We start from the raw sequence: 16,343 nt of genomic DNA, 5'->3' as shown, positions 1-16,343 counted from the left end.
CTAAGGTTTCTATTTAGTCACACTTTAAAGCAACTTTTACTTGAATTTTCCAACTTCGATCCATTTTTTTCTAGAATATTTCACATTCCACATATATTTACCTAAATTATAGCCCAGGAATAAAAATAAGTATTACAATAAAGGATAACAAGGTATAAAAATGGCTCAAAATTCACAGCTGGGCTGGTGGCATAGCAGTTAAGTTCGGACACTCCACTTCAGCAGCCTGGGGTTCACAGGTCTGGATCCCAGGCGTGGACCTACACACTGCTCACCAAGCCATGCTGTGGCGGCATCCCACATACAAAACAGAGGAAGACTGGTGCAGATGTTAGCTCAGGGACAATCTTCCTCACCAAACAAAACAAAACAAAACAAAAAGGCTAAAAATTCAAAGGAAAAATTAGAAAATGATTGTTTCAACTACTAGGTTCTAAACTTTCTTCTAACATCAAAATTTTTGTAATTTAAAACTGCTTAACAGCAAATATTAAGATTTACTAAGAATAAGAGATGCTTTGATATATAACCGTATGACATCCTTAGCATTTTAGTTTTAATATTAGGAACTACAATAATTTACATTCTTCCTACAAAGCAGACCAACTATACTTTTTAATTATTGAATGTGAATATATTTTTATATCACATAAGCCCTTGAGACTTTGGAAAAATATTTAAAATGATACAATATAAAGACAATTATTAAAATTCCTTAGGTCTTCTAACATATTCCTGCAAATTTACCATCTGTACACTTTTTTCCAACTCCTGGGGAATAGCAAATGTAGATGAAGGAGCCTGAGTAAGAGGCCACGCTCCAGCCTAGAAGGAAAAGAGTAAAATAAAAAAGTTAAACAGATAAACATCTAACTTGAAAGTAAATATTAACAAAATGATTTAAGCAACTAAAGCACCTTTTTTCCTTCCTCAACATGTTGATAAAATGCATCAGCATTACTGTTGTGGCACATTCATTCCAAATCAATATAACACGTAGCTTTAGAAGCTATAATCCACTAATTGAAAGAAATGTAATCAGGCATCCATTTATTAATTCTTTGTAGGAGAGCATTTGAAATGATTAGTAAACGCCCAAAATAAAACAGATATTCATACCTGCAGAACATATATTTGAAAACTAATTCCCAAATCTATTACTGTGTCTTGATTTTTGATAAAATTGTTGAACTTATTATTGAGATCAGCACTGACACTCATATCTGTATACATCCGATGTAGCTTGCTGGTAAACTCATAGCCACAAGCTTGCTGTAAAAAAAACGTTTTAAAAAACATAAAATTAAAAAATATATATAATGATTAAAAAGAATGTGTTGTTATTGCCAGGTCTATGGTCAAAGTTCCTATTTGCATGCTCATACGAAAGGCCTGTATTATTCATAACCCAAAGCAGCTACTCAAAACCTTTCAAAAACTCCTTCCTTTCTAAATGTAGATTAAATAAGTAAACGAAAACACAAATTTATGCAACAATAAATTTCCCTTTAAAACAAAAACTTTTTTATAAATCCACATATCTTATTTCAACATACAAAATGCTCCATTACCTTCCGTTCAGATACCTCATAAGGTTTACAGACAGTATCAAATGCACACAAAAGATAACTGGGAACAGTAGATCCAGTAGTCAATTTTAATAAGGAGGATACTTAGGCATATTTTTAATGCCATCTACTGAGTAATGAATAACTGTCATCACCAGGTCAGAAAATTGGGATCTCTAATGTTGGGATATAAAAAGCTTTGTGTAAAATTTCCTTTAAAAATTAAAAGTTATTTTTTGGTATATTTAAAAAGGACCATATATTATAGTCAAAGTCTACTATATACAGGAAAATTATCAACTACTGAATAACTCAGGATAAATATGAATCAGCTACTACTTACAGCATCAGTGTGTAAGCTAAAAAGTTGTAAAAATGAACTGAAAAATCCAACTGCACTCCAAAACTTGTACTCAAAGGAATATTTTAGGTGTATTCATTAAGTAATACAAGTCTTTTGTACCATTAACACTACTTATCTTGAGGATGATTCTATATCAATACATTGAGAAAGATTTTGTCCTTTTGCATATCCCACCATATGAATATACCGTTACACATTTAACCAGTCACCTTTTGATGCATTATTTCTTGTTACTACATAAAATGCTGCAAGGAACATCTTTATGTGCTAGTAGCATAATTTCTAGGACACTATCAGATCAAAGGCTTACATTACCTTTAATTTATTGATCATAGCTTCTTCAGAATCCATAGACATAGACAACCCGTGAATTAAACGTTTTGCCAGCATCCTTGCGTAGAACTATATTAAAAAAATTTTTTTAAGATTACTTCCTTTCTGGTGATTTAAAGTTCAAAAAGAAATCAAAGCTGACTAAAACACAAAAAAACTTCTCTATTCACAATTTACCTTTTGAAAAACATCCTTATCATCGATATACTTGAAGACAGTAATGAAGCTTGTGAGCTTGTCTTCTACTTCATTCTCAGTCATCCCCTTCGCCGATTTCTTTAGTAAGTTGTCACAGTACTTAGCAAGCTCAAATAGAAATTGATAGTAAATTTTATAAAAGTCCATTCTGCACAAATCATGCCTCAAAGGAGGCAAAGTGGCAACAATACAAAGTAAGATCAATGGACAGGGTCTTTGCCATCCTACAGCTTATGTTTAAAAAATCATGGACATGTACTAAAGAACTTAAAATATATGTCATAAGGTAAATAAAAAACTATAAACAAGTCGAAAATCTAATCAATACATAGTGACCAATAAAGCAACTGATATAAGTAACATAAGTTTCAAAAGAACACCTAGGTGAGATTTGAGAGGTTCTGTAATTTTTTTTCCTTTTTTTTTTGAGGACGATTAGCCCTGAGCTAATATCTGCTGCCAATCTTCCTCTTTTTGCTGAGGAAGACTGGCTCTGAGCTAACATCCATGCCCATCTTCCTCTACTTTATACATGGGATGCCACCACAGCATGGCTAGATAAACAGTGCATAGGCCTGCACCCTGCATCCAAACCAAAGAACCCCAGGCCGCTGAAGTGGGGCACATAAATTTAACTGCTACACCACCAGGCCAGCCCCAAGAGGTTCCATCATTTTTGACATTAAACAAGCACTTTTTAAAAATCTTACAGCAATCTTTTAAGCAAGTTTCCTTTAAAGGTTATCAAAAATTTATCATCAAATTCTCTTTAGATTTCAGATAAACCAAAATCTCCATGAGAAGTAATGCAAATTATTTCAAAGCAGACATACTTTAAAACCTAAACTTTGTAAAATGGAATACTTTTTCCTTCAGTTACTTCCTTCAGCTATGGCCTATTGCATTTCTTAAACAAATGCTAAATTACACATAAAGTAGATAATCATTTTTATTGTTAATAAATTTTATCTATTTTTCTGAAAAGTGCTACAAAAACAAATTAATTTGACATTCTCCTCAGTTTTCATTTTCCAGTACTGATTTTTCATGAGATTACTTTTGAGCAACCATCAAACTTACCAATTCAGGTGCTTTGCAAACCGACTTGGGTTCTCTGTAGTTTACAACTGACGTAAGGGCCTAAATAAAACACAGGCCAGTAATTAGGCACCAGCGACAGGGCAGAAGCACAGCGGGCTCAGTATACGCTATAGTCTGTGCGTCCGAATATTACTCCCCCACAACACATGGTATCTCGGCCACAGCTCGTTAATGTTGTTTCACGTTAACACAGGGTAAGTTCCTCTCTGTCCCTCATGATAACTACATAACACGCATATATCCTGTTCCTACTGAAAGATAGTCTCAGTAACTAATTATTGCTATTTGAACACAGATAAAATAAGACTACATTTTAAAAAATCTTACAACAACCATGGAAGCAAATTTCCTTTAAAGTATACCAAAATTCCAAAGTTTGTAAAATACAGCACTTATCTTTCTTTCTAATGTTATTCAATATAGTAACCTAAGTATTATATTCAAAGGAAAAATCAGTACTAAAGAATATTAAAATTATACATGTATTTTTCAGAAGATACTAGTTTATTAACAATTTCCCTTACAGAGCATATTCATGAGAAATTCAATTCCCATATAACTGAAGCAATCAATTTAACCATTCAGCTATTAATTCAAAAGTTAAGTTATTTCTCTTTTGACTTTCACATTTATATTAGTTAGTTAAGGTTAATCTCCATGTCTAGATCAGAAGTCACATAATTAGAAGCCCTAATTCTGAAACTGCCTGAAGGATAATGATTAAATAAAGAGAATTATACACATAGATATCATACACGTATTAAAAAGTTACCTTATCCAACGCACTCATAAAGTGCTGATCACCATTCAGAACAGTGTTGATAAGTTGAACAAACTTGCCATGTACTTCCAAAACTGATTCCACAAATAGTGTTGGCATCTAAAAATATGAAATACAAAGTACAAAACCACATTTTAAGAAGTTTAAGGATAAAATGAGGCTTTAGTAAGAGTTGTTGAATTAAGAGTCAAGTTTTCCACAAAAAATTCACGTTACACACACACACCCTCAAAAATGTTTTTAGAAAAGAAGACCTGAAAGATCTAGAACTTTGTTGAGATCAGCTTGCCGTTCAGCAGCAGACACACAGGACTGCAGTTCCTCTGCCAGAAGCAGCACCACATACACGCTTCTCCCTGGTGCTGGAGCACCGCATCTTCAGGGTGACAGAGAGTCTCTCAACTACCAGGCCGATCACTTTCATAGAAGATTGCGTAAACAAAAACTGCCTGCCACGCCACTGAAGGCTGAGAGAGAGTTAAAAAGCCAGTATTTGTGAATAAAGACCCCTGGAGCTAAGCAGTACAACTTCCCACATCTCAGAGGGAAGAAATACCTAGCAGTACAAAAGAGGTTTCACTCAATGGAGATAACTATGAAGTTAGTATCTTAACTAAATCAGCTAAAATCATTTGAGTGTACTAGAGATGCATTCTCTTATATTTCCATCTCTCAGTTCTTGACACCAAACTCTATGCCTCTATGTTCAATGTCATGCAACACCCTAAATCTATAAAATGAATAATCAAACTAACATACCTAATTAATAATACACACTAGTAAACCTGAATAATATAAACTAATAGTATTACAAAAATGGAAACTTATGCATCACTGTGGCAGGACATAAAATTTGTCTTCGGCAAATAATTCTACAAGTAAGGTGATCAGCATCTAATAAATACTCCTGAAAAATAATATCTATACACAAATTACTGCACTGTATATGCAAATAGCTCTACTTAGGAAAGAGAAGTCACACTTCCTGTCATGTCTATCTTATTCGTCCACCATCACTAGTAACAACAAGGAAGGCGGTCCAACAAGATATGATGATAGGAACATACTTTGATAGAAAAGATACTTTGTTGTAAACAGTCATTTGATTGGCAGGGAACTCTTGAGAAAGATGGGTAGTAGGGACTTGAGGGTCACTGTTGGGTATTTTGGGTGGCATGCATATATTTAGGAAAGATTGTGTTAATCTAAATTTGCTTCCTGGGCTACCGAATTCAGAGCATGTAGAAAGAAAGCAAATTCTGAGTTGTCTATAACATCACTGATTAACACCATTACCACTACAACTAAGTATCAATGCCAGTTACATAGAAACACAGTTATCTGGAAACTACGAACATATTTTTCTGTGAGAAGTTAATTAACAATTATTGAATGAACACATCAGTGTGGCTAAGAGGAAGCCTATCTTCTTCAATGATTTCCTAAGAATTTGATAATTCCAAAAGGAATCCAATGAACTCTAGATTTAAAACATTTTCATAAAGATGTTTCATTTGTTGGCATGGTAGGACTTTTCTTTGACCATTTAAAACAGTAAAGTCAAAAGAAAAACTCCACGATAATCTGATTAAGAGAAGAATCGTCCAGTTCCTCAGACAACTCACATTTTCCTGAGTAAGATTACTGGTGGCTCGAAGGCCCTCGTCGTGGATATGGCTTTGCAGCTCCTGAATCATATGAGGTAAACCAGTGGACACAGCGCGCAGTAAGACATACATGTTTGCCATGTCTGAGGGGAAGAAGAAATCTGATTACTAAATTTCCAAGTAAGTCAAAAATTATTTTTAATGTATGAGGTAAAGATGGTTCAAAAGGCAGAATTACAAGAGTATGCAAAGAAAATCCCCCAAACCCGTCCCACCACGCCGTCGTCCTCCCCACAGGAGAGGAGTACTGTGGAGGCTTAATCTTTACAAAGATGCTTCATGCACATTCCAGCAAATACACACATTCTTCCTTCTGCCCCCTTTCTACAAACAGTGCAGCATACTTTATGTATTATTTGCAACTGCAGAACACATCATTTTATCTTGGAGATCTTTTTATACCAGCACAAAAAGTGTTTTCTCCTATTTTACAACTGCATGGCACTCCACTATATGGCTATGTTACAATTACTTAACAAGTGATGGGAATTTGGTTGTTTCCAATCTCTTGATATTACAATATTACAATTAATAATCCTGTATGTGGGCAAGAATGTCTATAGTATAAATCCCTACAAGTAAGACTGATGTGTCAAAGCTTAACCTTGTAGACAGATCCTTCTAAACAGAGCTCCCAACAGCAGGAGCTCCCTTGCCAACATGTTATCAAATGTTTTGATCTTTGCCACTGAGAGATGAAAACGATGTCTCAGTGTAGTAGTTTTCATTTTAAACTTTTTATTGAAGTATAACACACATACAGAAAAGTGTACAAAGCCAAAGTGTGCATCTCAATGAATTATCACAAGTGAACACAGACACCCACATAATCACCACCCAGGGTAAGAAACAAACATTAGATAGGTCCCTTCACATCTCTTCCCAATCACTACTCCTCTTGCTTTTTTTTTTTTTTTTGCTCAGGAAGATTAGCCCTGAGCTAACATCTGTGTGCCAATCTTCCTCCACTTTATACACAGGTCGCCACCACAGCATGGCTGACAAGTGCTGTAGGTCTGCACCCAGGATCTGAACCTGCGAAGCCAGGTCATCATGGCTGAGCGCGCTGAACTTAACCACTATGCCACAGGGCCAGCCACTTCTCTTGTTCTTATGCAAAGGTAATCATTCTTTTGACTACTAAACCACAGATTAGTTTTGCCTGTTTTGTACTGTTTATAAAAATAGAGTCATACAATTCTTTCATGTTTGTTTCTTTTGTTCAACATGTTTATAAGGTTCATCTACGTATGTAGGTATGTACGTATATATGTATGTAGCTGTAATTTGTTCATTTTCACTCCTCTATAACATTCCATTGTATGAATATACTGTACTTGATCCATTCTACAGCTATTGGATATTTGAATTGTTTCCAGTTTGGGGCTATTTAACAAATAATTCTACTATGAACATTCTTTTTTTTTTCTTTCTCGTTTATCTCCCCAAATCCCCCCCGTACATAGTCGTATATCTTAGTTGCAGGTCCTTCTAGTTGTGGCATAGGGGACGCCACCTCACCGTGGCCTGACGAGCAGTGCCATGTCCACGTCCAGGATCTGAACCAGTGAAACCCTGGGCCGCCGCAGCGCAGCGCGCGAACTTAACCACTCGGCCACGGGGCCAGCCCCAACTATGAACATTCTTGTACACAACTTTTTGCACATATGCGCATGCCTTTTGGGGGAGGGGTTATATATATCTGGGAGAGAAATGGCTAGATCATAAGATGTGCATATATTCAGCTTATGACAACGTCAGTTTTTCAAAGTGGTCGCATCAGCTTACACTCTCAGCCCAGTGTATAAAAATCCCCACCACTCCACTTGCTTCTCAGCACTCACTATTCTCAGTCTTTTTACTTTTATATCAGAACATGAATATTAATATCTTAGTATGGTTTTAATTTACATTTCCCTACGTTAATAAGATTGAGTGCCTTTTTTTGTTTAGTGATGATCTGGATAGCCTCTACTCTGCAGTGCTGTTCTAATTTCATGACCATTTTACATTTTAGACACACACCTTTTTCAGTCACTGCAAATGTATTACCCTATGCCTGTCTTTTGATGCTCTTTTGATGATCCAACGGTCTTAATGGTCTTTTAATGATCCAAAGATTTTATTTTAATGCAATCCACTTGATCAATCTTTCCTTTGCGGTTAGTACTTTTTGTGTCTTACTTAAAGTATCTTTCCCTACCTCAAGGCCACGAAGTTATTCTCCTCCATTATCTTCTAGAAGTGTTACTGCTTCACATTTAGATCAAAAGCCTACAACGAATTGACAGATTTTGTATATGGTGTCTGAGGGTAAAGATCAAATTTCACGTTTTTTCCAAGTGAATATGCAGTAACTCAGCCCTCTGTGTTGAAAATACTCTTTCACTCACTGCTCTACAGTGCCGCCTTGGTCTTAAATCAACTGTCTACACATGCATGGGTTACTTCTAGGCTCTATTTTATTCCACTGGTCTATTTGTCCATCCTTGCACCGATGCCTCACTGTCTTAATCACTGTGGTTTACATCATGCTATCCCGCAAAGTCTCCCCATCGTGGTAATTCAGACCTCTTAGTCTAAAAGTAAAACTTTCAGAACTAAACAAAAGTCTTCAGCTTTGAGTAGGTTACCCTAGATCCATAAATCAATGCTTCTTTCAATAATGTTTAGCTTTCTGTGTAGGTCTGGCACATATCTTGTTACATTTATTCCCTGCTATTTGAAAATTCTTAATGCTATTTTCTCTTTTTCTAAAAAATTCCATTTTTTCACTGCTTATTGCTAGCATCTCATTGTAGTTTTATTTTATATTTCCCCTATTTTGAGCAAGATTGAGCATCTCCATATATTTAAAATCTATTTATATTTCCTTTTCACATTCTTTGTCATTTTTCTTACTGCTTATTAGAAGCTCTTCATGTATGAAGGAATTAGCCCCTGTGATATATAAAAATGTGCAAACATTTTCCCAGTTTTTCTTTTGACTTTAGAATACACTTTGAAGATAGTTTTCCAAAAGTCTTTTAAAATAGGTTAATAATCTGTAAAAAGGTATATCATATATTTCAGAGACTATTACTAAAATATGCTTAAATCTAAGGTAGCTTGAAGATGACTAAAAAGTGGGTTTAGAATTTAATTTCTGTTCACATTTACGTTTCGTGTCACTTACCGTTTTTCTTCTCTTGTCGGATGATATTGTGGCATTCTGCATGTAAGAACTGTAAGTGGTCTGCCACCATTCGTTGTTGACATTCATGAATCACTTTAGTATATGAACTTGGGTTCAAGTATTTTCGACATCGAATTTCTTCATCTTTTAATCTACCTAGAACCTTTAGAAATACATACATACAGTCATGAACTACTATGAAAAAAGCCCCTGTAATATCAGTAAGTAACTTAGGTAGCCTAATTTTAATGGCTCATTGAAACATAGACGGGTAATAAATAAGGATTACATAACCAATTTAAACCCACATTCCATAAACCAGTTCAAATTTTCCTTTAAGCTCCTAGCTATTATCTGCATTCCACCACAGTCTTATGAATAAGGACTAAAGTTAAGTGGTCTGCATTTTGTCTTCATTTATCAACTGTGATCACCCTATTATATAGACAATCTAACATGCAACAGGAAAAGTGGCTAAACATTATTAAAAACTAGAACAAGTGGTCACTTTATGAATATTTAATTATCAAACTAAAAAAAATTTACAACTAGATCAAGTAGATTAATTTAATTATTTTATGTTGGTTCCTCTTCTTATAAAACGTAAAGGTAAACAGTATGTACATGATAGTTAACTATCACATTAAAGATTTCATTAAAATTTTTGAAAGTCAAAATATATTTAGTCAGAGTCAATATGTCTATCAAGACCTTTATTAAAGCTTATCCTGTAGAAAAAGCACGGAGCTACAAACAATACACTCATAAACATTAATAAGAACCATCTAATAAAAATAATAGCCTGAGAATTTGGCCAATTCCCACTTCAAAACAAAACTACATTAGCAATGAAAATCATGCTAACACAGCACACAGACACACAAATGTTTAGACTATGAAAACATTCTTTAATGTGAAGCTATGTAACTAGTTTCTGAACTTAACTGGTCCCAGGGAACTATGTACATTTAAGCCTTTGAGGAGCACAGCTGAGTTTGCCTGGGCATGAGAAGGGGATGTCGGGAGGGGAAGTGACACTCATTCATGGATACCTCTCAGACATCTTTGGATGACAATGAGGGTCAAGGCTAAGGAGAGACTCCCAGTCCTATCTTTCCTGCTGTGCCACCCTATGGAGCCAGGAGTTCAGAGCAAAGTCACAGAAACCAGAGGTGGGCAAGAAGGTCTCGAGACTAAATGGTGTTCACCATGTATTTCATCAACTTAAGGAGTCATTTTGGTCAACAAGTTTGTCCTTTAAAATAAAAATAGTCCTTAAAAGGATTATGCCATACTATAAATGGCTTTAATCTGTTTATGGATTAACCAAATGTGACAGGAATTAGAGTGTGGGCCTGAGGGAGCTGAGGGAAGATGAGACAAGGAAAAAAATAAGACAATGACAACTGGGGCGGTGGGGGGCTGGGGTGCATATCAAGAGAAAGATAGACAAGATTGGAGTGTCTCAATGCAGGGCTTCAAATACCTATAACACCACTTGTAGCTGGGGGAAAAGGCCAAAACTAGAGGAAAGATTCTGAAAGGAAAGTAAGAAGGCTACATTAGTTAGTCTGCTAATTAAATGAATTACTCTTATAAACACTATTTTCCAAACATAATTTCCAGTGACCCTCTTTTTAACTGTTTGAGATAGAATTTACATACCGTATAATTCATCCATTTAAAGTATACGATTTAATGGGTTTTGTATATTACATTACTAGTGTTTTTTAAATTGTGGTAAAATATACATAACATAAAATTTGCCATTTTAATCATTTTTAAGTGAATAATTCAGTGGCATTAATCACATTCACAATGTTGTGCAACTGTGTATTTCCACAACTTTTTCATCATACCAAACAAAAACTCTGCAACCATTTAGCAATAACTTTCCGCTCTCTCCTCCCAATAATTTCTAATCCACTATATGGTTCTAATCTATTATATGGTGCATCTAAGCAGAACTATACAATATGTTTGCCTACGGCCTCTTTTGAGAGCCAGATATAATGAGGAGTATATGCATCACTGATACTCTGTGTGCACTTTCCAGGACTGGATCTAGAACCTTTAATAAGAGTCTGAGACGCAAAAAGGGCTAAGAGCTAAGAACCAGGGACTTAGCATGACTTGAACTTAATAGACGAAGAGTGTCCCAGATGACTTACTCAAGGTCCCAGAGCTAATTAGTGACAACAGCAGAAAGGGCATTAAACAAGTCAGACTTCTAGACCTGGGCTTTGTGGAGTATTTAACAGTGTGTCAGTAAGTTTTCTTGACCAATGTTCTAGGGGAGGCCATAGTACACCTATTCCACTTACAATGTTTTATCTTGCTTGGCTAAACAAACTAACAAAAATCATCCTATAATAAAACACTTGAAATCCAACACTGCAGATGAAAAAATCTGGTTAAAATTTCTAGTATATCTTGTATGATGACTGAATTTCTACTATGACTATTCTTTTACTGAGAAAATATACATGGAATTTTAAATACGGCAATCAATGCATGTTGGTTTAATAATTAAATCAAAATTTTCTGTGGAAGTTTTTCTCAGACTTCTAAAAACTTAGACCAGACAAGTGACCTAAGTACTACAATTATTATAGTTTTCCTTTCATTTTAAAGGAATGAAGACAAAAACCCAAACACCTAGCTTTTACACTTATCCCAATCCCTATCTAATGAGCACAAAATACAGTTAATGATTCTGCCAGGAATGTGAATGCAGTCAGCCCTTGGTACTCCCAGGGCACTGGGTCCAGGACCCCAGTAGATACTAAAATCCACAGATGCTCAAGTCTCATATAAAGCGGCACGGTATTTGCATGTAACCTATGCACATCCTCCCCTATACTTTAAATCATCTCTAGATTACCTATAACACCTAATACAATGTAAATGCCATGTAAATAGTTGTCATACTGTATTGTTTAGGAAATAATGACAAAAAAAGCCTGTACATGTTCAATACAGACTCAACTACTCTAGGCCTGCGGGTGGCTGAATCTGTGGGTGCGGAATCTGCAGATCCGGAGGGCCAACTACATATATCAATTTTAAAGACAAGCAATGAAGTAATCAAGAATATCAGAAAGCATCAACCATGATGAAAATTGGAATAGCACTTTTCTCATGGAAAATGCTATACCAAGAACAATGATTTATCAATAGGTGTTGTACATTAACTATAACTCAGAGTAATGATCAAACGAACAGAAACTTTTTCCAACAAAAACATACATTAACTAAGAAAACGGATGTGAAATAAAACCATGCCTGATATATAACAGATGATGCATTTAACATAATTTGTTTTCTCTCTTACCTTTTCCATATACTGTGAACAGTTTGATTCTTGTAATAAATTTGAAGCTTCTTGTTTGTAATACTCTCCTGTTTCAGTCAGAAAGGGAGACTCAAAGATTTCCTGATAAAACTAAATAAATCAATTAAAATCATATTTAAAAAATTAGAACAAGTAATTTAAGAAATTAAAGGTCTGATTATTTATGTTTTTAAAGGAGGCTTTTTACCTTTAAGGGGAATTTTTTCTTATACTGTTCAACATGAACAAAGGAGTTAATAACCCCATGGATTACTTTCTGGTTTGGGTCTTCTCCACCACGATCACTAGAACAAGGTATAACACAAAATATTCTTGAGAATATACATTATCTATGAAAATATGCCAATGTATGCCAAAATTTGCTGCTTAATCTACTGGTCTAAATAAATTATAAAGCATTTTAAAGGTCAATGTATGCATGATGCTTAAAAATAATTTTTATATATCACAGCATAATGTACACACTACATGCCATTTCAATAAATAAAAGCTTTGGTTGTAAAATTAAAGATAGTACGTTGATACTAAGATGATACTTCTTTCATTTCAGATATGAGCCCATCAGTTCAAGGCTTTTAATAGTGGTTAAGAATATTTGAATTTCACTTGCCACAAACTGCATTATTAGAGGATCTGGTTTGAGAAATTGTCTTTGACCCACTCCAGGTATGCCTGTAGAATGTGATGGTATGCACTCCTGAATGGTACACTCTGTATAACGTATCGCTCACTGAAATGACTAACACCTGTTGTTCTCTCTCTAAGAGATTGCTAGAGCTGCTGAGTGGCTTTCCATTCAAGCACAAAAGTATTTATTTATAAATTTAGTGAGATGTGTTTTGGTATTTCTATATTCCTTTACAATCATCTCAATTATTCATCTGACATTTGGTAAGTTCCTACTTACGCACGACTGTGATGCAAGTCTTAATCACGATAAGAAATGGAGGTGAATATTAGCCTTTCTAATTACAGAAATAGGAAAATGAAATAGAAAAAGCAGTTTGTCTAAAGCCACAGGGAAGCACGCCGGCCCTATGCTGGGAGCTTCTGCCTCCTGGACTAAGACTCGAATCAAACCATGACGCAGTCAGAGACTTACCTTCCTACTGGCTACTTCCACCTCACTTTAACATAGCTTTTTCTTTGAATTAATAATTATTTTTACACAGAGAGCACAGAAAATTATTATCATCATTCTCTAATAAAAGCTTCTTGCTCTTTCCTGCAGGATGCAGAGATTTCCTAATGTTTAAGAGAAGTCTTGAGGCCCTTACCTTTCTACATTGACGCCCCTCCCAGCCTCTGCATCCCTCTAACCCCTGCATCCTTCCTTCAATTATCTGCAGATTCTGGGGAAAGGCTTTGTACATGAGTTAACATGGCTACAGCAATTCTTCAGTCACAGAATCTTAGATACAAAGTCCACATTTTGATGTCACTAATGAGAACAATGAGTTCACACAAGGTCACACTCAGCGAGCTCGTTCCCTCTGCTCACCTTCCAATAGTTCCTTGTTAAGCCCAAATTCAATCTGGTGAAATAATGATCTAACCTATCTTATCTATTTGGAACACATCACTTTTTTTCTTTTTAATTTTGCCTAGGACAAAATGAAAATCAATCAAGAATGAAGAATACCTGAATATTTGGGAAATCAGGTTGCCTAAAATTCTTTTCATGACCAAATCCTATTGTCCCTGCTCAGCTCCAGAAAAACTTTCTCTCTTGCTATTCTCAGGCCTCTTGCCGTTTGTTTCTGATTCCAAAAGGCCCAGATAAGCTAGAAACAAGTAAAGTACTGCCTAGAAAAAACACTGATATTCCTAGTACTTAATAACTAAGTTGTCCTCCCTATAAGAATCACATCTGAACTCAAAAACTCTTACGCACAATGATTCAATCTTTAAGATCACATATTTTTATACCTGCACAAAAAGTACTACACAAAATCATTATAAATGTACTGCATTTCTATTAGGCTGACAGATAAGGAAGATAAACTGTGAAACGATGCTAAGTTAGTAATACACAAAAGCAATGCCTAGATTGGTCATCTTAAACTCTGGTCTCCTCTAAGAACAGTGGTCCCAAGAGAGGAGCCCTGAGAAAAGAATATGCAGAACTTTTAGAAATATGGCTTATTATTTGATCTTTAGAGGACTGTGTGGAAAATGCCTACAACAATCATAGTGAAATTACCAAGATAATAAAAGCACTCAGCTGGGACGATGGAAACTAAAAGGAATAGTTCAGCACAGCCCTCAAGACTAGGACTTTGGCATCAGACCGCCTGGGCTTGAGTTCTGGCTGCATGAATATGTTGTCACCTTGGCACATGCTTAACTTCTTAGTACTCAGAGGTTTCCTCTTCTGTAAGGTGGGGATAATAAAAGTACCTACACTTCATGAGGATGTGGTAAAATTAACCATAATCCAAGAAGGCACGTGGCACAGTGCCTGGTACGTAAGTAAACAATCAGCAAACATTAGCTAGTATTTTAAGTACTAATAGGAGCAAAACGGAAGCATTTTCAATATATTAGAGAGGAGAATAAAGCTAGGAGACAAAAAAAGCACTGACTATGATTTTAAAATCAAGGCTTTTAAAGCCAACTAATTGAGCATTTAACTCAGGTAGCAGACCAGGTTTGTGATGGTCATTAGAAGTTAGGCTGGAACTCTCAAAAGTCCTGGTACTGATGTGTGACTGATGTGCAGTGGAACCTTCACTTCCCTCCTATGTTTAAAATGAGAATAGAGTTCTAGTAACCGAAATGCAGCCTCCTGCTCCCACTCTAGATCTGAGAAATGACAGGAAGGGTACTTTTTAATACTTAAATGTTGGCAATAGCCCTTGGTCTTGTAGCAGTTGAAAAAAGATGGAAAGAAGACTAGATAGTGTAGAAAAATAAACCTATGGACCAAAATGCACAAGAGAAAGAACTGCTACAAGGAGAGGGCGGGATGAGAGTGGAGGGAGACAGGCAAGAAGTGGCATACACTGAAAGCTGGATGGCTCACAAAGGTTGATAAAACCAGCTAAGTTATCAGAACAAGCCGCCTCTGAAGCCAGGCAACAAGCAGCAGTTGTGTGCGTGTCCCCACTGGAGCAGTATGAGGGGTGCCTGAGAGGAGGTGGCGCCCCAGGAGGAAGGGTAACCTCTGTACCCAGAAGACTGAAGCAGCACTCACCTGAGAGCGCCTCCTTGGCATCCCCATTCTCACCTGAGAAAGGCACTGGGAAATCAAGGAAACGTGTCACCCTCAGATTGGCAAGATTTGATAACATCAAGTATCGGTGAGTGGTAGAGAAACAGGTCTTCTCAGACCCTGCTTGTGGAATAACAGGTACTTCAGAGGGCAAATGGGCAACACTCTAAACGCACACAGTCTGTGACTCCAAACAAGCATCTGCACATGTGCACAACAGAAGCAAGAGCTGCATTAGTGGAAAAACTGGAAACAACCTAATATACATCACGAGGAGAAGAGCTTAATAAAATGGGGTAGAATCATACAAAATGTTATGTAGCAGTTTAAAAAGAATGAAGTAGATCTCTATGTACTAACATAGAAAAACTAGCAAGATATGTAACTGAATTTAAAAAAAAGTTAAGTATCAATATCATTGAGTTTCAAAAGTTAGAAAAATCACATTAAAAAGAAAACAAAACAATATTCTGTATTGTATTTATTTCTGTACATAGACATAATTCATAGGAAAAGGTTTGGAAAAACAGTCAACCAAATGATAACAGGAATTACCTCTGTGAAGAGGAACACTGAAGAAAGGATCT

The 16,343-nt window shown here is 35.8% G+C and overlaps 1 protein-coding gene across 6 annotated transcripts in view; it reads right to left on the bottom strand.

Annotated features, from left to right (window-relative positions):
- CUL2 (cullin 2) overlaps positions 1-16,343 on the bottom strand; it is a 97,353-nt gene that overhangs the window by 15,570 nt on the left and 65,440 nt on the right. For all 6 annotated transcript variants that reach the window (XM_070601635.1, XM_070601638.1, XM_070601634.1 and 3 more), the window contains 10 exons: positions 12,730-12,826; positions 12,522-12,632; positions 9,188-9,350; positions 5,971-6,095; positions 4,337-4,444; positions 3,544-3,603; positions 2,443-2,571; positions 2,248-2,334; positions 1,120-1,272; positions 748-825 (listed from right to left, as the gene is read on the bottom strand). In XM_070601635.1, coding sequence (XP_070457736.1) covers positions 748-825; positions 1,120-1,272; positions 2,248-2,334; positions 2,443-2,571; positions 3,544-3,603; positions 4,337-4,444; positions 5,971-6,095; positions 9,188-9,350; positions 12,522-12,632; positions 12,730-12,826 — 1,111 coding nt within the window. The remainder of the gene's footprint in view (positions 1-747; positions 826-1,119; positions 1,273-2,247; positions 2,335-2,442; positions 2,572-3,543; positions 3,604-4,336; positions 4,445-5,970; positions 6,096-9,187; positions 9,351-12,521; positions 12,633-12,729; positions 12,827-16,343) is intronic.

This window comes from Equus przewalskii, chromosome 30, assembly GCF_037783145.1.
Source record: "Equus przewalskii isolate Varuska chromosome 30, EquPr2, whole genome shotgun sequence".
Lineage (NCBI taxonomy): Eukaryota > Metazoa > Chordata > Mammalia > Perissodactyla > Equidae > Equus > Equus przewalskii.
The sequence above is the reverse complement of the archived record's forward strand: the minus strand, read 5'-3'. Positions and strand labels throughout refer to the sequence as shown.